The sequence below is a fragment of the Oncorhynchus tshawytscha genome, linkage group LG10 (genome assembly GCF_018296145.1).
Source record: "Oncorhynchus tshawytscha isolate Ot180627B linkage group LG10, Otsh_v2.0, whole genome shotgun sequence".
Classification (NCBI taxonomy): Eukaryota; Metazoa; Chordata; class Actinopteri; order Salmoniformes; family Salmonidae; genus Oncorhynchus; species Oncorhynchus tshawytscha.
This window is the reverse complement of record NC_056438.1, coordinates 56187430-56209741: the sequence shown is the minus strand read 5'-3', so window position 1 is coordinate 56209741 and position 22312 is coordinate 56187430. Positions and strand designations below refer to the sequence as shown.

General features: G+C 42.5%; 1 protein-coding gene across 6 annotated transcripts in view; it reads left to right on the top strand.

Annotated features, from left to right (window-relative positions):
• slc6a9 (solute carrier family 6 member 9) overlaps positions 1-22312 on the top strand; it is an 84843-nt gene that overhangs the window by 57922 nt on the left and 4609 nt on the right. For all 6 annotated transcript variants that reach the window (XR_002955022.2, XM_024435608.2, XM_024435606.2 and 3 more), the window contains 11 exons: positions 5788-5944; positions 7659-7790; positions 8132-8417; positions 10540-10672; positions 10896-11030; positions 11309-11412; positions 12270-12507; positions 12796-12930; positions 21342-21441; positions 21562-21662; positions 22041-22211. Coding sequence is in view for 5 of the 6 variants with exons in the window: in XM_024435608.2 (XP_024291376.1) it covers positions 5788-5944; positions 7659-7790; positions 8132-8417; positions 10540-10672; positions 10896-11030; positions 11309-11412; positions 12270-12507; positions 12796-12930; positions 21342-21441; positions 21562-21662; positions 22041-22211 (1692 nt within the window). In the remaining variant the exon portion in view is untranslated. The remainder of the gene's footprint in view (positions 1-5787; positions 5945-7658; positions 7791-8131; positions 8418-10539; positions 10673-10895; positions 11031-11308; positions 11413-12269; positions 12508-12795; positions 12931-21341; positions 21442-21561; positions 21663-22040; positions 22212-22312) is intronic.

Sequence of the window (22312 nt, the reverse complement as noted above, 5' to 3'; positions counted from 1 at the left end):
GCACAATCTCCCTCCATGTACAGTGCAACGGGAAATTGTGCATTGCTAAAAAGTCACTTATACATAGTAGTGTAAAACTCAGTTTTGTTTTCGTTCTCTCAATCTCCTCTACAGAATTTCTCCTTTGCTGATCTGATCATTGAGTTGTATCCTTATACTATAGTTTATTGCCTATCACTCAGTCATTTGGGCCAGTCCTTTGCACAGTGCTTTGCACGACAAACAAAGTTCAGGCAAAACTTGCCATGTCTCACTGTCAGGCAAGTAAACAGACACATTCTTGGGAATAGTGCTGCTCATCCAGGCTCGTTAGGCTACATAATGGCTTGTGCTGGTTGCATGCCTAGTGAGGCTGCACGCAGGAACGGTCAGTAAATGCCAGGGAGCTTTGGGTTGCTAAGCAGGCCTCGTAGGCTGGAACTTCACAATAACAGCAGGCAGTAATCAAGATGGGCAACAGCGCCAGGCAGCGATTAATACCAATATACTGTAGTATTATCAGGAGCTTTGGTTCTCCCTTTTTGTCTTGGTCCATGTCTCTGTCCAAAATTCTGTATTTTAGTCTCTACTATACTGTATGTACTGTAATATTAGACTGCTTCTCTGGGAGTCCTGTCAAGCCCTAGGTTGGGTTTACAATCAAGTGGAGATGGAGCATGTATATTACCACGACAGATGTGGACCAAGACCCAGGCAGGTTTAATAAAATTAATTTGGTTGTATCTTGTAAATGATCTTTCACCAGAACTAAAATCACCGCGTTAAAGCATGACAAGCCAATAAGCCATGTTTGCACCAAATGACCCACATTCAAATGGACCCATTTGAGATCCCATTTGAGATATTTGAGATCTGGTTACTACATGATTTCATATTTGTTATTTAATAGTTGTGATGTCTTCACTATTATTCTACAATGTAGAAAATAAAGAAAAACCCTGGAATGCATAGGTGTATCCAAACTTTTGACTGGTACTGTATATATACAGTATTTGCCCAAGTCTTGGGAATGGGAATCCTCTTTACATAAACTTTGAGCTCACTCACCCTTTCACACTTCCTTGCATGATTTCAAAACCTGTCTCTTTCCCTCTTTCCCCCCTCTATTTCTCTTTCCCCTTTCTTTCTCTCTCTTGCGGTGCACCTGTGTGCAGTGCGCTAGAAGAGGGCAGGGTGTTGGGAGTTAGGTTGGGTCCACTGATTTGGAAGGGCCCCTCAGAGAGATGGAGAGAGAAGGGCTATGGCCTGACCATGTGTGCATCTTACGTAAAGGGCAGATGGGCCCAGCTGGGCGTGCGATGTGGATGGGGAAGGAAGAGATGGGGCTGAGTGTGTGGATCTGAATGGGGTGGTCTGTCTGCTCTGTGCTGTTCACTGCAGTGACTTACCAAGCAGGGTGCTCCAGGGAGTACACACCACTGGCCTAAACACTGGACAGCCAGCATCCAGAGCAACAGACCAAATGGCACTATTTGGTGCTCTTCTTTTGACCAAGACCCATATGGTGTAGGGAATAGGGTGACATTTGGGATGCAAGTAGCCAAGCCAGAGAGACCGCTTGGAGAGAGAGTATCAGAACAGATAGTGGAGTGGAGAGGAGTCGGAATAGAGCAAATTCTAGGAATAATTTTAATTCCATAGTTTTCCAATAGTTTTCCAAACTCTAATGCATTGAAAAAAGTCCTATCAATGCTTGATTTAAGCAGTAGTTCCCAATCAGGGGTACTAGGACCCCTGGGGGTACTTGGACAATCCACAAGGGGTACTTGAGAGGACTCATGAAACCATAGGCCTACTGGTAAAATGTACATGAGGTGGTACTTCAGGGGTACTCCGGGCAGAGCAAAATTCAGTTAGTGGGACAGTAACCGGAAAAGGTTGGGAACCACTGGATTAAAAGATGAGTAAGTTATTTCAGATGCTAGCATGCAACTGCAAATCCCAATAAAGATCCATCACATTTTGTAGTTCACTTTCCGTGCTTTGTCTAACACTGCTATCATGAATCTATCATGAATCTAGCAAATGGGTCAGAGTGCAGTATTTATTTAGTTTTATTGCATAAGTGTTTGCTAGCAAGTCTCTGACATTGGATTTATCCGGGACAAGTCCAGGGGGTTGACAAGCAACACGTGCCTTGGATGGAGGCAATGTCTACATGGCACGATTAAATTCCCATGATTTGTGAATCGGATCAGACTGAACAGCTAGCATGACAGGTAAAATGGCTTTGAAAAAATAACATTTAAGATAATAGGGAGAAGTATTTAACAAAAGAACTACATTATGACATTGGCTAATCATAAAACTATTGAAATATATTAGAATTCTGGCTACATTGCAGACAAAATTCTAACTTACTCAACATTCAAGCCAAGATGGAACATGTAAAGTCAAAGTTCAGTCTGTTTTATTTGCTGAGTTTGTTGCTATGAGTAAACTATGAGTTGCCACCAGGCCCGCCACTGCTTAATTGTTACTCCCAAAAAAATATAATTTCATAAAAAAATATATAACAAATGTTTTTTTAAACATATTTGCCGAGACAGGCTTTTAAAAGGATAATGCGAAAATGTCTTAATTAAGCCTAATTATACTTGCCAGGTGAACTCATGGATACAATTTTCATGTCTCAGCATGCAGTTTGAAAGAAGTTGCTAACTACCATTAGCACAATGACTGGAAGTCTTTGGGAACAGCTAGCATGCTAAATGGCTCACGAAACTGCCTTCAATTTCCGTCAAACTGCACGCAGAGCTGTTTCGACCAGCAAAATAAAATTCTGAACCGGTTCGAACCCAAATTTGTTTTTTTATTTAGCTCAACATTATATTATTTAACCAATCAGTGCGAATAGAGCAGCTTGCTATGGAGAGGGCAAGCTATTACCTGTACATGCATTGGACAGATGAGTGTAGGGCGCAAGACTACTAAAATTTTGCGGGTGGGGAGAGTGCGAGAGATGGTGGAGGAGGAGGAGGATGTGGAGGCTTGGCTTGAAGAGACACTGGAATACGTTTTTGAGTGACAGAGTGAGGGCTTTGTATAGGTGCTTTGTTGCAATTTTTGTGGAACTGAAAAAAAATTGCCTGGAATGTAAAATAACATTATTAACCCATGCTTTTAAAATAGTGGTTATGTTCGGTAAAATTGTAAATTACTTTTGTTCCCGGTTCTGATTCTGTTCCTTGAAAACATATTGTATTTTTTCGGTTTTCAGTTCTGTTCCCTGAACCGGTTTCAACCCCTGATGCAGAGACATAAAAATGGTATCCATGAGTTCATCTGACTCTGGGTAAGTAGAAAAAGGGCTTAATCTTGCACTATCCCTTTAAGAATAGTGTGAGAAGTTACAGCGAATTTGTAGCACAGAGCAGGCAGTGGTGTGAATGAGAGCGACGAGCGCACAGCCACCGCTTGCTCCTCATCATGCCCCAGACCCCCCTAGGAAATAGCAATCGACCCACCACCCAACCACTACATTTTACAACGATGCTGAAAAAAATCCTAGGGGAAAACACCAGCTATGTTTCCACTAACTTGTCCATGGATTTTCTGTCGACATATCGAACGTTTGCATACAAATTGCCACGATGTGTTTCCATTAAACTGTATTGTGTCAAAAAAACAGATGTCACTCCAAATAAATAAACGGTTGTGTGTTTGAAGAGTTTCCATTATCCATTTAGGCAAATTGCATAATAATACATTGGCGACAGCCTGTATATGTCCTCCTACCTGTTTCATGTCTCAGGTAGCCCGCAAAAGCCAGCATGGATAGAATGCAAGAATTTACTAATACTTGCTATATTCTAATAACTATCCTGTGTCAACGTATCGCCAAGGTCTGTGCCATGGTGAAACTTACACTCCTGTAGATCTGAAATAATTGCATGGTGAAATTTGCAGCCAACCAGAAGAGCAAGGCGATGCAATTCAGGTATTCTTGAAAGTCAGGACAAAAATCCTGCAAAGAAACATTATTTTATAGTTGAAAAAATGTATTGAGCAAGCAGCAGGCGTTTATAATTAAATATGGAGTGGCGCTTTATAGTCACGTTATGACATCGTGCTCCGCGTACCTTTAAAATGATTCAGCCATGATAATTTATTGGAACAAGACTGTTTCCATCATAAAGAAAAATCCACTCCTGTCGAACGGATAAAAATGTTGTTGATCTCTAGAACATGTGTCCTATAGCTGCCGTTTCCATAAGGCCTACTACACATGCCGCGATATTTTTTTTGCGACCATTGCTTTTGTCGAATTAACCTGGGTCAATGGAAACGTGCCTACTGATCATGTGTTGAAAGATCTGGCTTCTCACAGGTGGGAGGCCAGCAGGCTACATGTAGCCCAGTCTGTCTGTTGTGTTTTGTGCTGTACTGTGTGGGTTGGCTGGGCTCTCATTCCACCCTGGGCCCTCTCAGCTGTACAGCTGGCCTCACCTCGCACTGAGCAGGTGTGCGCCTCCCCCATACTCTCAGCACCTAAAACAATCGCACTCTACACAACACACACAAACACAGACATCACGCTGAGGAGAGCAGCCTCAACACACTGTTTCTCACGCACCCGCCCAGGTGCACACGTCTCACACTCAATGGACAGCCAAAGATTACTAAAGGAACATTTTGGCTGTAATAATGTTGTTGATTTACAAGAGTTCTGTTTGGTGATATTGTATTTATTCTCTCTTTAGTTTACAATTCAAGACCAAATGGTTGGGGATTGTTGTGAAAAGGTTACATTTATTTTGAAATAGAACATTTGGGCGCAATCAGACTCCAAGAATGTCTATGGGTCAATCATGAAAATATGGGATTTTTCTGTTTTTTTTCTCTTCATTTTTTTGCTGATAAATAAGTTGCCTGCTTGCATGCTGGGAGCAATGGCCCAGGGAACTCAGCAAGCAGACGTGTGTGTGTGTGTGTGTGGGTGGGTGCGTGTGCACGTACTGAGCCTTCCATGACAATGACTGCACGTTAACCAATGTACACATTCCACAGTGCACTCCAGGCCACACCATAAGAGACACCAAAACCCCAAAGCAATCCAAACCTTTGTCACATTTATGATTACTACAGTATAACATTTAATTGAAGGAGTTGTATTAAGTGTAATATATAAACTGATTTGTTATACTGCTTCTGTGGTGCCATGTGAAGGGACAAGGCTGTGTGAGTTAGAGGCAGATAGACGTAATGGAATCTCAGTAGTCAACTCCTGGGGTTAGTGAGGAGGTCAAGTCAGAACGAGGACCATCTGATACCAACAGATGGAGGGAGCAAACTTCAAATCAGGACTACAAGTCCAAATGTTGATTTTTGTGCACACAACAAATGGTTATTTCAGTTTAAATCAAGTTCGCTCCAATGTGCCCATCTCGACTTTAGAGTTCTAACATGCCATGCAGAACTAGGCCTAGAACTGGAGAAAATGAAAAAAGTACTCTAGAATGAAATAATTTGTTCATTTTGCCGTCCGCAGTTTTAGCCTGACCATTGGACATCTAATACAGTATAGTGTTTACTGTCTACTCACTAGCACAGTAGCCGATTTCACACTGTTTTGCTGGTTTGTGTTCAAAATTGGTGCACCCTGGAACTTTACATTCAGCTGAATGTAGTTGGTCTAATAGGCCTATTGTTGAGTTTGTTGTTGTTGATTTGAGTTGGGTGTCACATTGAGAGAATGGCTTACATACTCCAGTCTGGAGGTAGACTAGATACAGTTCCTCTCTAACGTTCTAACATCTCTAATGTTCTTCTCTCTTTGTGTTCTAGAATGGAGCTGTTCCAGGAGAACCTGTGAAGACGGATAAGAACTCCAGGAGAGGGAATTGGGGAAACCAGATAGAGTTTATCCTCACCAGCGTGGGCTATGCTGTGGGCCTGGGAAACGTATGGAGGTTCCCCTACCTCTGCTACAGAAATGGAGGAGGTACGTCTTCACACTCAACACACTGATTATATAGTAGTAATGACAGCAATACATTGTAGTTTATCCACAATGCCTTTTGCAGTGCTTTGAAAAGCAATCAAAGTAGAAAGAGTTGTCAAGTATGTTCAAGTTTAAGTTTACGTTCCTCACATTGTTTCAGATGGATCCAAGTTATTCTTGGCTTCATTCCCCCTCATTCACTCCTACAGTTGGCTTTAGTCTTCTATACATTTTGCGACCAGGGATCACCATAGAAGGGCATACATATACAGTAGCCTGTGCATTAGGTCACACAATCACATAGCTGCGTATTATAGCCAAGGGGGCTGGTGTAGCTCAAAGCTCTGCAGTAATAACATCACAGTAGACTTTATCAGCTGGCTGTGGCCTGGGCTGTAGCCCAAAAGGCACCCTATACCCACTAGTAGTGTACTATATAGGGAATAGGGTACCATTTGGGATACATGCAGTCTGCTCTTCACTCTCCAGTCCTTCCTTTAACCCATGATCTCAGACTATAGCACTGAGGTTGTTATTCCCCAGATACATTGGCCCCCTGTTAAACCAATCAAGCAGACAGAGGATTGCTGCCTCGCTTAGCATCACTCTCTGTCTGATGCTCCTTAGGACTCAAATCAAATTGAATTTGTCACATGTGCCGAATACAACAAGTGTAGACCTTACCGTGAAATGCTTACTTACAAGCCCTTAACCAACAATGCAGTTTTAAGAAAATAGAGTTAAGAAAATATTTTCTAAATAAACTAAAGTAAAAAAAAAAGTTTAAAAAATTAACAGTCTATGATTTGGATGACTAGAGTCTTTGACACATTTTTGGCCCTTCCTCTAAAAACGCCTAGTACATAGGTCCTGGATGGCAGGAAGCTTGGCCCCAATGATGTACTGGGCTGTACGCACTATCCTCTATAGCGCCTTATGTCAGACGCCGAGCAGTTGCCATACCAGGCAGTGATGCAACCGGTCAGGATGCTCTCGATGGTGCAGCTGTGTAACTTTTTGAGGATCTGGGGACCAATGCCAAATCTTTTCAGTCTCCTGAGGGGGAAAAGGTGTTGTCGTGCCCTCTTCACAACTTTCTTGGTGTGTTTGGACCATGATAATTTGTTGGCGATGTGGACACCATTCACCTCCTTTGGCTTGATGACATTTTCTCACCGCTGGCTGGCCGGCTGTAAAAAACATCAGCGACCTTGCAATATGACCACCGTGAGGGCACTACGTTGCAGAAACAGGATATTGTCATGGGATGCTTTTCTATATGACCTTTTTTTTGTGTCTAGATCTAAACATGACCTTACAATTAGACTGCTTATTCACAGTGCATTATATAGCAGAAATATGATATTGTCAATGTCATGGGATGACAACTCTTCTATTTCTGAACTAATTTTCTATTCTAGACAGAAACATGACCTTAAAATCCGTCCACTCACTCACCGAGCGAGCATTACATAGCAGAAATGGGATATTGTCATGGCATGGAACTTTTCTGTAATATTTATAAATGTTTCATATGAATAACCATTAGATAAGCCATTGGTTGTGAGAAGCAATAATAAACATATACCTACTTACAAAAAGTAATAGTGTAAAGAGTTAAATAACACAAATCTGAGTTCTAATCAATTTCATCAAAACTGTTGACCTGGCCCTGTAGAGTTGACTGACCCATATGTTGTGTTGTGCACTACAGGAGCCTTCATGTTCCCCTACTTCATCATGCTGGTGTTCTGTGGGATCCCCCTGTTCTTCCTGGAGCTCTCATTTGGACAGTTCGCCAGCCAGGGATGTCTGGGGGTTTGGAGGATCAGCCCCATGTTCAAAGGTGAGCCAGTTAACAACCGCTGATGCTGTTGGTCAGTCATGTTTAAAACACTGCTGCCATTGCTCAGTCATGTTCAAAAGTGAGCCAACAACCAGTGCTGGTGTTGGTGATTGGCATTAATATCACTGCCGTTGGTCAGTGGCATCCAACTAATAACTGACTATCTGATGCTTAAGAAACTGAAAGGTTGAAAATAAATTGCAGCATCTATTGTCAGCTTAGAATGCATATGTAAACATTCTTAGAAAACCCACAGATTTTCAACATGTCTTCAGTAAGAGAGCCACAGTCTTGTCTGGTAGTATTCTGAAGTCCTCCACTCTCTCTTTCTCCCTCACCAGGTGTGGGCTACGGGATGATGGTGGTGTCCACCTACATCGGTATCTACTACAACGTGGTGATCTGCATTGCCTTCTACTATTTCTTCTCTTCCATGACCAACCTCCTGCCGTGGACCTACTGCAACAACCCCTGGAACACGCCCACCTGCAACGGTGTGGTGACTCCCAGGGGCATCAACAACACCTTGGCCAATGTCACCCGCAGCTTGGTCACCGGGGCCACTGAGGTTGCCGTGGAGGTGGTCAATAAGACCAAGAGGACCAGCCCCAGCGAGGAGTACTGGAAGTAAGGCTCGAGTGAGAGGGAGTTACTACTAGACCTGTAGAGTACTGGAAGTAAGGCCTAACCCGGACTCAGAGTTGGTTATCAATCTTTATTTGAATTCTAACTGATTTTATTTGAAATCTGTTGAGTACTGGAAGTAAGGCCTGAGTGTACACTTGCCGGTTGGAAGATTCCCGGAATCAGAAAGGAATAAGCAGGAAATCCGGATTCGTCCAGCCAGGACTTCTGGGAATTTTGGGAGTTACTGTAATTCTGCAACCCATCAGTACCTGAGTGGGAAGGTGTAGGCACGGCTGACTCTGAGTCAGGCCTACAAGATTAAAGAGACTGGAGTAGATGCTGCAAGGGTTAATACACACTCTACTGCTCCTAGATATGGGTAGTAAAGTAGTGTTCAAAATGTTTTGGCACATAAAGTACACTAATATATACAAAAGTATCTGGACACGGTTTCAAATTAGTGTATTCGACTATTTCAGCCACACCTGTTGTTGACAGGTGTATAATATTGAGCACTCAACCAATGCAATGTCCATAGACAAACATTGGCATTAGAATGGCCTCAGTGACTTTCAACATGGGACCGTCATAGGATGCCACCTTTCCAACAAGTCAGTTTGTCAAATTTCTGCCCTGCTAGAGCTGCCCTGGTCAACTATAAGTGCTGTTATTGTGAAGTGGAGACGTCTAGGAGCAACAATGTCTCAGCTGTGAAGTGGTAGGCCACACAAGTTCACAGAAGGGAATCACAGAGTGCTGAAGCTCGTAGCACGTAAAAATTGTCTGTCCTCGGTTGCAACACTCACAAAAGAGTAACAAACTGCCTTTTAGGCTGCTCAGCACAAGAACTGTTAGTCGCTTCGTGAAATGGATTTCCATTGTCGAGCAGCCTAAGATCACCATGCACATTGCCAAGCGTCGGCTGGAGTGGTGTAAAGCTCGCCTCCATTGGACTCTGGGGCAGTGGAGTGATGAATCACGCTTCACTATCTGGCAGTCTGACGAACAAATCTGGGTTTGGTGGATGCCAGGAGAACGCTACCTGCCCGAATACATAGTGCCAACTGTAAAGTTTGGTGTAGGAGGAATAATGGTCTGGGGCTGAATTTCATGGTTCGAACTACGCCCCTTAGTTCCAGTAAAGGAAAAGCGAGGTCGATACAGAAATGGTTTGTTGAGATCGGTGTAGAAGAACTTGACTGGCCTGCACAGAGCTCTGACCTCAACCCCCTCCAACACCTTTGGGATGAATTGGAACGCTGACTGCGAGCCAGGCCTAATCGCCCAGAATCAGTGTCCGACCTCACTGATGCTCTTATGGTTTAATGGAAGCAAGTCTCCACAGCAATGCTCCAACATCAAGTGGAAAGCCTTCCCAGAAGAGTGGAGGCTGTTGTAGCAGCAAAGAGGGACCAACTCCATATTAGTGCCCATGATTTTGTAATGAGATGTTCGACGAGAAGGTGTCCACATACTTTTGGTCACATAGTGCATGTCTGACCATGGGTAAACAGAAGAGTGTTTGTATCTCTGTAAGGCAATGTTGTTTCAGATGCTCTAGTCCTGTCCAGTCAGATGGCAGGCATGTGTGCCTTGCTAATCCTGGCCTATGATTAATCATCCCGCATTCAACAAGCATTACACATACTGTAGTTGACTGTCTGAAGTACACAAGATTAGATGTTAAGTATATTTTTCTCGACAAGAATAGTATCTTGATCCCCAGTAGTGTAGCTGTTTTATTCCCCTAGCATAGAAAATAGGGGCCATTCGAAGGGATCGGTGTGCTTGGTTAATGGCTTTCTAAATGGTTTTTGCTCAGCTTTCATTCCGGGTGATGTCTTCAGTATACTATGAATGGATTTGTATTTCCTGCCTATTGTCAGTTAAGATAAACCATTGTGTTGTCACCAAGTTGTTTTTCAGTCATGCTGCTACATTGAAATATGTGATTCGCTCGCTGTAATACAAGGGATCATCCGAACAATTCTCCTTCTCTATCTCTCATGAATGAACGTATAGCCATTGTTTGTCCCTGCGGCACTGACTCTACATTCTGCATTTCTCTATTAAGGTGTTGTTGTGAATAGACACTGTGATTAATTGTGTGCGTTCCCCACAGACACTACGTTCTACAGATCTCAGACGACATCGGGAATTTCGGTGAAGTCCGTCTCCCTATTCTGGGATGTCTGGCCGTGTCATGGGTGGTGGTCTTCCTCTGTCTCATTAGAGGAGTCAAGTCTTCAGGCAAGGTGAGCAGCAGTGTCTATCGCTCTGTCTCCCTGTTTTTCTCTCTCTTATCTCGCTCATCTCTCTACGTTCTCTCTCTCACCTCCAAAAGTTATTTGATTGGGCCAGTAGTTTTTCTGGTCAGGTTACTTAGTCTATGATCAAGAAGAACTCCTAGTCATAATGTATCATTGACACCCATTAGGAGATGTTCTAACTCATTCTTCACCTCTCGGCGGTCCTCAGGTGGTGTACTTCACAGCCACATTCCCCTACGTGGTGCTGACCATCCTCTTCATCAGAGGCATCACCCTGGAGGGAGCTGTCACCGGCATCAAGTACTACCTTACCCCACAGTGGCATAAGATCCTCGACGCTAAGGTATGGGTAATCATATAGGAAATGTAGTAAATATAGTAATAAGTCATGTAAATCTATGTCATTACCATGTCATTACTGCAGCTAGTTAAGAACTACTTTATGAGTTGTTGACATTGTCTTTTTATAACTCATATAATAGCTCTGTAGCTCTTCATAGTGTAACATTGTATGCTGTCTCATCACACAGAGACATCTTTAAAATCAGATGTCATATGCCTCAGATATGAAATAAGTCTTCTTCAGTGGTTGTATTGACGCATGGTTTTCTGTCTGTCCAGGTGTGGGGGGACGCTGCCTCTCAGATCTTCTACTCTCTGGGCTGTGCATGGGGTGGGCTCATCACTATGGCCTCCTACAACAAGTTCCACAACAACTGCTACAGGTACTCTACTCTTCCTCTTCCCCCGCTGTTCCCCCCTTAACTCTCCCCTCTACTACTAAATAAACCCTGTGTGAGTCCCTAATGGCACCCTATAGGCCCTGGTCAAAAGTAGTGCACTATAAAGGAAAATTGATACCAATTGGGCCACTTCTGCAATCTGAGTTGTATAAGAAGTGAAGGGTAGTGTGTGCGGTTACACTGCAGTACTTTTTCATGCTTGGTTGGAGTGAATCAGAAAGGGTCTTTGTTGCTTCTCTGGGTGCAATCACGCTACAGTGTCAGCAGTGATTAACAGAAAGGGTGCAGAATGGAGGAGGGCAGCTGCAAATCGCAGGAATTGATGGAATATGGTGTGATGGTGTGCACTGCATGCCATTGTACTGTAGGTGGAGGCCAGAGGCCGCGCATTGGGAGTAGAGAGACACATTTTTTTTTTACTCTTGTTTAACCTGCGGTTGCATTGTTCATTGTAGTTTACAGTAGTCAAACTCAAAGCTCCCTTGCAAACTGGAAGAGGTTTTCTCTTCTGATTAGCACCACCATGTGGTGGAAGCAGTGAAGTGGCAGACAGGATACTATGAATCAATGATCGTGTAGTGACTGATAAACCCACCAGTTGAAAGAAACCAGGAAAAATATCTCACTATTTAGTATAATCATGATTTTTGATTATGTCATTAAGAGTTTGACTGTTTAGTATTCATGAATCTGCACTGGAAGGAAGAATGATGGTGAAATGCACAGATGGCTTCTTAGTGGTTACTTATACAGAGACCTATAAAACGTATCCTATTTCTTAGTTTTTACTAATAAAATGTTCTTCCTGTTTTCTCTTTTTTGATTGTTCGCCCATACAGAGACAGCATCATCATCAGCATCACCAACTGTGCGACCAGCGTGTATGCAGGCTTTGTCATCTTCTCCATCCTGGGCTTCATGGCCCACCACCTGAACGTGGATGTATCTGAGGTGGCCGACCACGGTCCCGGCCTGGCCTTCGTGGCCTACCCAGAGGCCCTCACTCTGCTGCCCATCTCCCCCCTCTGGTCCCTGCTCTTCTTCTTCATGCTCATCCTGCTGGGCCTGGGGACGCAGGTGAGTCAGTCAACCACCATGACATCCTGGCTTTTTCCCAAATGGCACCATATTCCCCCAAGGCACAGGTGAAAATGTGTCACTATGTAGGGAATAGGATGCCATTTGGGATGCCGCACCTGTCTATTAGGACACATTTTTTTATAGAATTTAACGGCTGCATGACCGAACATAGTCAGTTGGGCTCAACTTGACACGTAGATTTTTTTATTTTATTTTCATGTTGGAGAAAGTTTTTAAAAGAAGTCAATGCTGAGTGATAACCTGTCAATGTGTCCCTGTGTGTAGTTCTGCCTGCTGGAGACCCTGGTGACAGCCATTGTGGATGAGATTGGTACTGACTGGATCGTTAGGAACAAGACGGTAGTCACAGGAGGAGTGGCTATAGTGGGCTTCCTGTTGGGGGTGCCGCTCACCACACAGGTAATGGATAAGAGATGTTTACACACACACAAACATACACTGCATGCGTACACACAAAATACACATTAGGGTTGAATATTTTTCCGGTATTTTATAATGTTCCAAACCGAGAATAAATCACTTTTCTCCCGGGTTACCCGGTATTTCCCGTCAAAACCAGAAGTGTCATTCAAAGGCATATAAATACAGTGCCTTGCGAAAGTATTCGGCCCCCTTGAACTTTGCGACCTTTTGCCACATTTCAGGCATCAAACATAAAGATATAAAACTGTATTTTTTGTGAAGAATCAACAACAAGTGGGACACAATCATGAAGTGGAACGACATTTATTGGATATTTCAAACTTTTTTAACAAATCAAAAACTGAATAATTGGGCGTGCAAAATTATTCAGCCCCTTTTACTTTCAGTGCAGCAAACTCTCTCCAGAAGTTCAGTGAGGATCTCTGAATGATCCAATGTTGACCTAAATGACTAATGATGATAAATACAATCCACCTGTGTGTAATCAAGTCTCCGTATAAATGCACCTGCACTGTGATAGTCTCAGAGGTCCGTTAAAAGCGCAGAGAGCATCATGAAGAACAAGGCACACACCAGGCAGGTCCGAGATACTGTTGTGAAGAAGTTTAAAGCCGGATTTGGATCCAAAAAGATTTCCCAAGCTTTAAACATCCCAAGGAGCACTGTGCAAGCGATAATATTGAAATGGAAGGAGTATCAGACCACCGCAAATCTACCAAGACCTGGCCGTCCCTCTAAACTTTCAGCTCATACAAGGAGAAGACTGATCAGAGATGCAGCCAAGAGGCCCATGATCACTCTGGATGAACTGCAGAGATCTACAACTGAGGTGGGAGACTCTGTCCATAGGACAACAATCAGTCATATATTGCACAAATCTGGCCTTTATGGAAGAGTGGCAAGAAGAAAGCCATTTCTTAAAGATATCCATAAAAAGTGTTGTTTAAAGTTTGCCACAAGCCACCTGGGAGACACACCAAACATGTGGAAGAAGGTGCTCTGGTCAGATGAAACCAAAATTGAACTTTTTGGCAACAATGCAAAACGTTATGTTTGGCGTAAAAGCAACACAGCCCATCACCCTGAACACACGGTCCCCACTGTCAAACATGGTGGTGGCAGCATCATGGTTTGGGCCTGCTTTTCTTCAGCAGGGACAGGGAAGATGGTTAAAATTGATGGGAAGATGGATGGAGCCAAATACAGGACCATTCTGGAAGAAAACCTGATGGAGTCTGCAAAAGACCTGAGACTGGGACGGAGATTTGTCTTCCAACAAGACAATGATCCAAAACATAAAGCAAAATCTACAATGGAATGGTTCAAAAATAAACATATCCAGGTGTTAGAATGGCCAAGTCAAAGTCCAGACCTGAATCCAATCGAGAATCTGTGGAAAGAACTGAAAACTGCTGTTCACAAATGCTCTCCATCCAACCTCACTGAGCTCGAGCTGTTTTGCAAGGAGGAATGGGAAAAAATTTCAGTCTCTCGATGTGCAAAACTGATAGAGACATACCCCAAGCGACTTACAGCTGTAATCGCAGCAAAAGGTGGCGCTACAAAGTATTAACTTAAGGGGGCTGAATCATTTTGCACGCCTAATTTTTCAGTTTTTGATTTGTTAAAAAAGTTTGAAATATCCAATAAATGTCGTTCCACTTCATGATTGTGTCCCACTTGTTGTTGATTCTTCACCCAAAAATACAGTTTTATATCTTTATGTTTGAAGCCTGAAATGTGGCAAAAGGTCGCAAAGTTCAAGGGGGCCGAATACTTTCGCAAGGCACTGTAGGTCTATGTCTAGATTTGATTAGAGCTTTGATCGAAAATTCAAGCCTGACGCTAGCCTGACGAGACTGATGAGTCATACATTAAATACATTTTATGAGCCCAAGCCCAAAAAAGCCCAAATTATGGTGCCCTTATCCAATACATTTATGACATATAGGCTACTGCACATATGCACGACAGAAAAACATAAAAGACGATAGATGTCGCTAGCTACAGTTGAAGTCGGACGTTTACATACACTTAGGTTGGAGTCATTAAAACTCGTTTTTCAACCACTCCACAAATTTCTTGTCAACAAACTATAGTTTTGGCAAGTCAGTTAGGACATCTAATTTTTACAACAAATGTTTCCAGACAGATTATGTCACTTATAATTGTATACTGTATCAATATTCCAGTGGGTCAGAAGTTTACATACACTAAGTTGACTGTGCCTTTAAACAGCTTGGGAAAATTATGTAATGGCTTTAGAAGCTACTGATAGGCTAATTGACATAATTTGAGTCAATTGGAGGTGTACCTGTGGATGTATTTCAAGGCCTACCTTCAAACTCAGTGCCTCCTTGCTTGACATCATGGGAAAATCAAAAGAAATCAGCCAAGACCCCAGAAAAAAAGGTCTGGTTCATCCTTGGGAGCAATTTCCAAATGCCATGTTCATCTGTACAATCAACAGTACGCAAGTATAAACACCATGGGACCACGCAGCCGTCATACCGCTCAGGAAGTAGACACATTCTGTCTCCTAAAGATGAACGTACTATGGTGAGAAAAGTGCAAATAAATTCCAGAACAACAGCAAAGGACCTTGTGAAGATGCTGGAGGAAACAGGTACAAAAGTGTCTATATCCACAGTAAAATGCGTCCTATATCGACATAACCAGAAAGGCCGCTCAGCAAGGAAGTAGCCACTGCTCCAAAACCGACATAAAAAAGCCAGATTGCGGTTTGCAACTGCACATGGGGACAAAGGTCGTACTTTTTGGAGAAATGTCCTCTGGTCTGATGAAACAAAAATAGAACTATTTGGCCATAATGACCATCCCAACCGTGAAGCCCGGGGCTGGCAGCATCATGTTGTGGGGGTGCTTTGCTGCAGGAGGGACTGGTGCACTTCACAAAATAGATAGGAAAATGATGTGGATATATTGAAGCAACATCTGAAGACATCAGTCAGGAAGTTAAAACTTGGTCGCAAATGGGTCTTCCAAATGGACAATGACCCCAAGAATACTTCCAAAGTTGTGGCAAAATGGCTTAAGGACAACAAAGTCAAGGTATTGGAGTGGCCATCACAAAGCCCTGGCCTCAATCCCACAGAAATTGTGTTGGCAGAACTGAAAAAGCATGTGCGAGCAAGGAGGCTAACAAACCTGACTCAGTTACACCAGCTCTGTCAGGAGGAATGGGCCAAAATTCACCCAACTTATTGTGGGAAGCTTGTGGAAGGCTACCCAAAACATTTGACCCAAGTTAAACAATTTAAAGGCAGTGCTACCAAATACTAATTGAGTGTAGGTAAACTTCTGACCCACTGTGAATGTGATGAAGGAAATAAAAGCTCAAATAAATCATTCTCTATACTATTATTTTGACATTTCACATTCTTAAAATAAAGTGGTGATCCTAACTAACGTAAGACAGGGAATTTTTACTAGGATTAAATATCAGGAATTGTGAAAAACTGAGTTTAAATGTATTTGGCTAAGGTGTATGCAAACTTCCGACTTCAACTGTATATGCTCTCCTGGGTAAATTAATGAAACTAGCTCCAGTAGGCTAATACAGTGTGAACTGTATTACTGCACTGTATTGTATTAAACTGTTAGTATGCATTTTGTCACTTCCGGTTGAACGCGGAACGAGGGAGAGCTCAGTTTGTTCTATTGGACAGTTTTGAAAGTCTATTGAGAAGTTTATTACTAGCTAGCTACCTTCTGAGTGTGGATCCTGCGACACGGTTGGCATAAGTTGCTGTGTTCCTGACGACCTAGGCGGGTCTGAGGAGCTGTTTGGAGTAGCAGCTAGCCTAGCTGTCTGTCAAGCTAGCAGTGTTTTCTGGAGGGCTTGAACGCAGCCCGCGATGTGGTTAGCCATTGTGGCTGGGACCGAGGATTGTCCCGGGATTGTGGCTGGCTAGATCCCTGCTGTTTGTTGTTGTTTTCAATCTTCCCTACGACCTGCCCTGTCTGGAACTGCGAGGAGTAACCGTGTAACCTACGCTGCTACCATGACAAAGACCAAAAACGGCTGGAGTACCGATGTTGTTGAGGACAGTGGTGTCTCTCTATCACAGGTGAAGGATCTTTTAGACGAACGAACATAGTTCTACAAGCAGTTGTTACAGCAACAAGAACATAGATTCAAGTGTCCAAATACTGGAAGAGTCAACTAATAAAAGAATGGACAACCTGACCAAAGAGGTCCAGGACCTGAAGAACAGTTTGCCGTTCTCCCAGGTTCAGCTCGATGAGTTTGAGCAGGAGAATGGCAAGATGACAGCAATCTGTAAATCAGTAAGAGAGAACATCAGTTCTGTATGTGATAAGAATGATGGAGAAATCAATATTATGTCGATTGACAATCAAGACTGAACAACATGGTTGTGGACGGAATTGCAGAATCTCCACATGAGACCTGGAACGGAGTCTGAGGACAAAGTAAGGGAAATGATCTTGGAGAAACTGAAGATGGACTACAGGAAGATTGAAGTGGAGCGTGACCACAGAACTGGAAAACCCCCCACCGACCCAGGTGTCAGGCCCAGGCCGATAGTGGTCAAGTTTGTGAGGTTCAAGGACAAGGTAGTTGTTCTGAAAAGAGCCAAGAACTTGAGAGGAGCATATATCTTCCGCAACGAATACTATCCGGAAGCTGTGCGCCAAAAGAGGAAAGAACTTATCCCAGCCATGAAAAATGCCAGAGCTCATGGGGACCTTGCTTACATCCGCTATGACAGGCTCTTTGTCCACCATCCCTCCCAAAAGCCTGGAAGGAATGAGAGAGAGCCAAGCCTATGGGTGTGTAGCTTTACTCCATGTGTAACTCTGTGTTGTCTGTTCACACTGCTATGCTTTATCTTGGCCAGGTTGCAGTTGCAAATGAGAACTTGTTCTCAACTAGCCTACCTGGTTAAATAAAGGTGAAATAAAATGTAAAATTAAAAAACCCGCAGCACACACACTTACACACACCAACAGATTAATTGACTGCTGAATGTATTTTTTTTCTCTTGCTTTGTTTGCACTTTTCCAAATGATGTCTATCTCTGATAAGCTACCCAGGAAAGGGCTGAAAATAGCCCATATATGTAGCCTCAGAAATAAGGTTCATGAAATCAATAACTTGCTAACATCAGATAACGTTCATATATTAACCATTTCTAAGACTCACTTAGATAATTAATTTGATGATACAGCAGTAGCAATACAAGGATATAACATCTATAGAAGATACAGGAATGCTTATGGGGGAGGTGTTGCTATATATATTCAGAACCATATGCCTGTAATGCTTGGAGAAGATCTTATGTCAAGTGGTATTGAAGTGTTGTGGTTGCAGGTTCACTTGGCACATCTAAAGCTTTTTATTTTGTGGTGTTGCTATAGGCCACCAAGTGCTAACAGTCAGTATCTAAATAATATGTGTGAACTGCTTGGTAGTGTATGTGATGTAAACAGAGAGGTCTACTTTCTTGGCGACCTGAATATTGATTGGTTTTCATCAAGCTGTCCTCTGAAGAGGAATCTTCTTACAGTAACCAGTGCCTGTAATCTGGTTCAGGTTATTAATCAATTTACCAGGGTGTTTACAAACCGTACAGGAACAACATCATACAAATGTTCTAGAGCTGTATCCGTACCCATTGGATGCAGTGACCACAATATTGTGGCTATATCCAGGAGAGCCAAGTTCCAACAGCTGGGCCTAAAATAGTGTATAAGAGATCATACAAAAGATTTTGCTGTGACTCTTAAGTGGATGATGTTAAAAATATTTGTTGGTCTGATGTGATTAATGAGGAGCATCCAGACGCTGCACTTGATTAATTTATTAAATTGCTTCTTCCAATTATTGATAAACATGCACCTGTTAAGAAACTGACTGTTAGAACTGTTAAGGCTCCATGGATTGATGAGGAATTGAAAAACTGTATGGTTGAAAGAGATGCGGCAAATGTAGTGGCTTGTCATGCCCTGACCTGAGTATTATTTGTTTTCTTTATATATTTTGGTTAGGTCAGGGTGTGACATGGGTGATGTATGTGTTTTTGTACTGTCTAGGGGTTTTGTAGGTTTATGGGGTTGTTTACCATCTAAGTGTTTATGTATGTCTATGTAATGTTGCATGTTTGCACTCAGTTTTGATAGCGGTCACGTTCGTCTTGTTATTCTGTTTGTTTGTTTAGTATACTTCGTCTTTCATTAAAAAGATGTATTCACATCACGCTGCACTTTGGTCTCCTCACTACGACGATTGTGACAGTGGCTAATTAATTTGGCTGCACATCTGACTGGCTAACTTACTGCAAATTGAGAAGTGATGTCACTAAACTCAACAAAAAGAAAAGAAAAATAAACTGTATGATGAAGCCAAGATCAATGATATAACGCATGGTGTTGTGGAAATGACCACCAGGGACACCTGAAGTCAATTCAATTCATCATTATTTATTATCAGCAAACTGGAGAGATTCTAACAAACTTAATGCACAAGCTGGTCGGGAGCTCCGCCGGGGCAGTCCCGTTAGTTCTCTTATATACTGCTTATTCATTATCCATAATTAATTAATCATTAACGTTTGGTTCATGCATGTGACCGACCAATACCTCACGAGGCTTCCTCTCTCCAAGCTGAGACCTTGTAACTGAGACACCCCTTCGGTTCTCAAAACAATGTTCTGGGCATACTGCCAATCACTTATACAGCTTAACACGTCCTTTCTGAGACTGAGAATTCCTCCCAGGCATGATCAATCAGTCACTTGCATGATCCCAGTCAAATTGGTTATTAGAAAAGCACAAACAAAGAAATTCCTTCACAATCAAAAAAAACTTTGAAGTACTTTAAATAAAATTATGGGCAGAAAGACGAATTCAACAATTCAACTTAGATGGCTTATTCATCACAAAACCATTTGATGCTACCAAATATTTTAAAGACTACTTCATTGGCAAAGTTTGCAAACTCAGGCAGGAAATGCTACAATGAACAGTGAGCTATGCATAAAAAAACAAATAATTGACATTTGTAAAGTTAGTGTGGGAGAGGTGGAACAAATATTGGTATCGATCAATAATGACAAACCCCCTGGCATTGGCAACTTAGATGGAGAGCTACTGAGGATGGTAGCTGACTCTATAGCCACTCCTATATGTCATATATTTAATCTGAGCCTATAGGAAAGTCTTTGTCCGTCTGAATAAATAACTGCCATAGTCTACCGCCATCACGTGTTCACTCTTCAAACTACCCGTGAGGTCTGTTGACTGCTGTATGTAACATTCAGCAAAGGGATAAGAAATGCTAAAAAATAAACATGTCCAGCAAGCTATTCTAGACTATCTTTTCCTGCATGGGACTCCAAGAGCTAAGGAGTGTTATTTAAGTAGAGGCTAGCGGAGCACAGGTTTGTGCGTATTGCGCAAGAGTCAGAGGCGATAAGTTAGAAGCTTATTATGCACAACCCATCATTCATTAGCTAAATACAAGGCTGCATTGAATGTATTACCTGAAAGAGGTAGGCTAGTATATATATATATATATATATATCCCACTCAAACTTGAACAGGATTATCTATTTTGGATGCAATTTGAAGGGACTTGATGGAGAAAGAAAGACTGCCAGAGAGTGCTCGCGCTTGCATGGATTTAAAACAACAATATTTGTATGTCTGGATTGGAGTCAATAGAATGGTATCAAAGGCATGGTTTCCGTGTGGTTGAGACCACTCCATTGACTCTATTCCAGCCATTATTATGAGTCGTCCTTCCCTCAGCAGCCTCCACTGAGATGGAAATGTGTAAATTAGACGCACATTCTGTCTTTATATTACTGTAGCATAGACTATGCTGCAGCAAATGTAGGCCTACCATGATGAGATGATATGTCTACATGCATTGTGAACTGTGCTCCATACTGAGAGGGACAGTATGTCCCCACCCTGAGCATTGATGATTAATGCAGAGAGCAGAAGGCCGCAGAGAAGCCAGATTCAGACATCGCATATCATCTAACAGCTCATAGAAGTAATTTATTATAATGTTTCGGTTTCACGCAGTTATTTATCCCGGGAAAAGGGAGTTGTTTTGGCTGAGAAATCTTGATAACTGGGTTCCCACCATTCAACCCTAATATAGATGCATGTGCACACACACACACAAACGTAATTATTCAGGGGTATAATCATTAGTCCAAACAGTTGGAAAACTGTTTGGAAAACTGTTGTTTCTATTGGACAAATTCAGGTAGGTCCCTCACCGTTTTGTTCCATTTGCTTCCGTTCTGGTTCCTAGTGAATACTCCCCAGGGCACGAATGTTCAGGATGTATACTGATTTTGTATTCTCCACCTGTGCTCTCATGTCTTTAGGCTGGGATCTACTGGCTGCTGCTGATGGATAACTATGCTGCTAGTTTCTCTCTGGTTATCATCTCCTGCATCATGTGCATCTGTATCATGTACGTCTATGGTGAGTCCAACTGTCTTTCCTTGATTATAAATATCTATTGTGCACAATGCTCTGCCAAGGCTATTGGTGAAAGCTAATCAAACTGAATGACTGACAACAAGCCGTACTGTTTGTGTTCAGGACACAAGAAATACTTCAAGGATGTTGAGATGATGCTGGGTTTTCCCCCTCCAATCTTCTTCCGGGTCTGCTGGAGATTCGTGTCCCCCATCATCATATCTGTAAGAGCATTTTATCAGCCCCGTTCCCAGTAGCTACCCTCCAGGGCCCCCGAGTTGACATGTTATGAGGCATCACCTGCTCTGCATTCCACACACTTGTCGTTAATCTGTATGGCTACACTTTCACTTTTGCCTTGTTCTCAACAAAACCTGTTGTGCAAAATATATGTCGGAATACCAGAATGACCTAGACCTAGAACACGACTTGATGAGCATACTGTACATACTTTCTTTATGCAAATGTCAATAATGTTTGTCCGTTTCAAAGTATTCATTACTGGTCGAAAGAATTACAGATAGAACTGAGTGACTAGTGATTTGTAGGATCCCTATGTGTACTTGACACGAATGGTCCCTCTCTGTCTTTTATATTTGCAGTTTATCCTGATCTTCACAGTGATCCAGTACAAGCCGATCACCTACAACGACTATGTGTACCCCGGCTGGTCTCTAGCCATCGGCTTCCTTATGGCCATGTCCTCCGTCATCTGCATACCCATCTATGCTCTCTACAAGATTGCCAAGTCTGAGGGAACCACATTTTTAGAGGTAAAATCCACAGTAGCGCTCTGTCTGTGTTTTGTGTTGGAAAGCAGATGTGGTTGGCATTCTAAGACTGGTGAAAGTGTTTTGTTTTGTTTTGTTTGTTA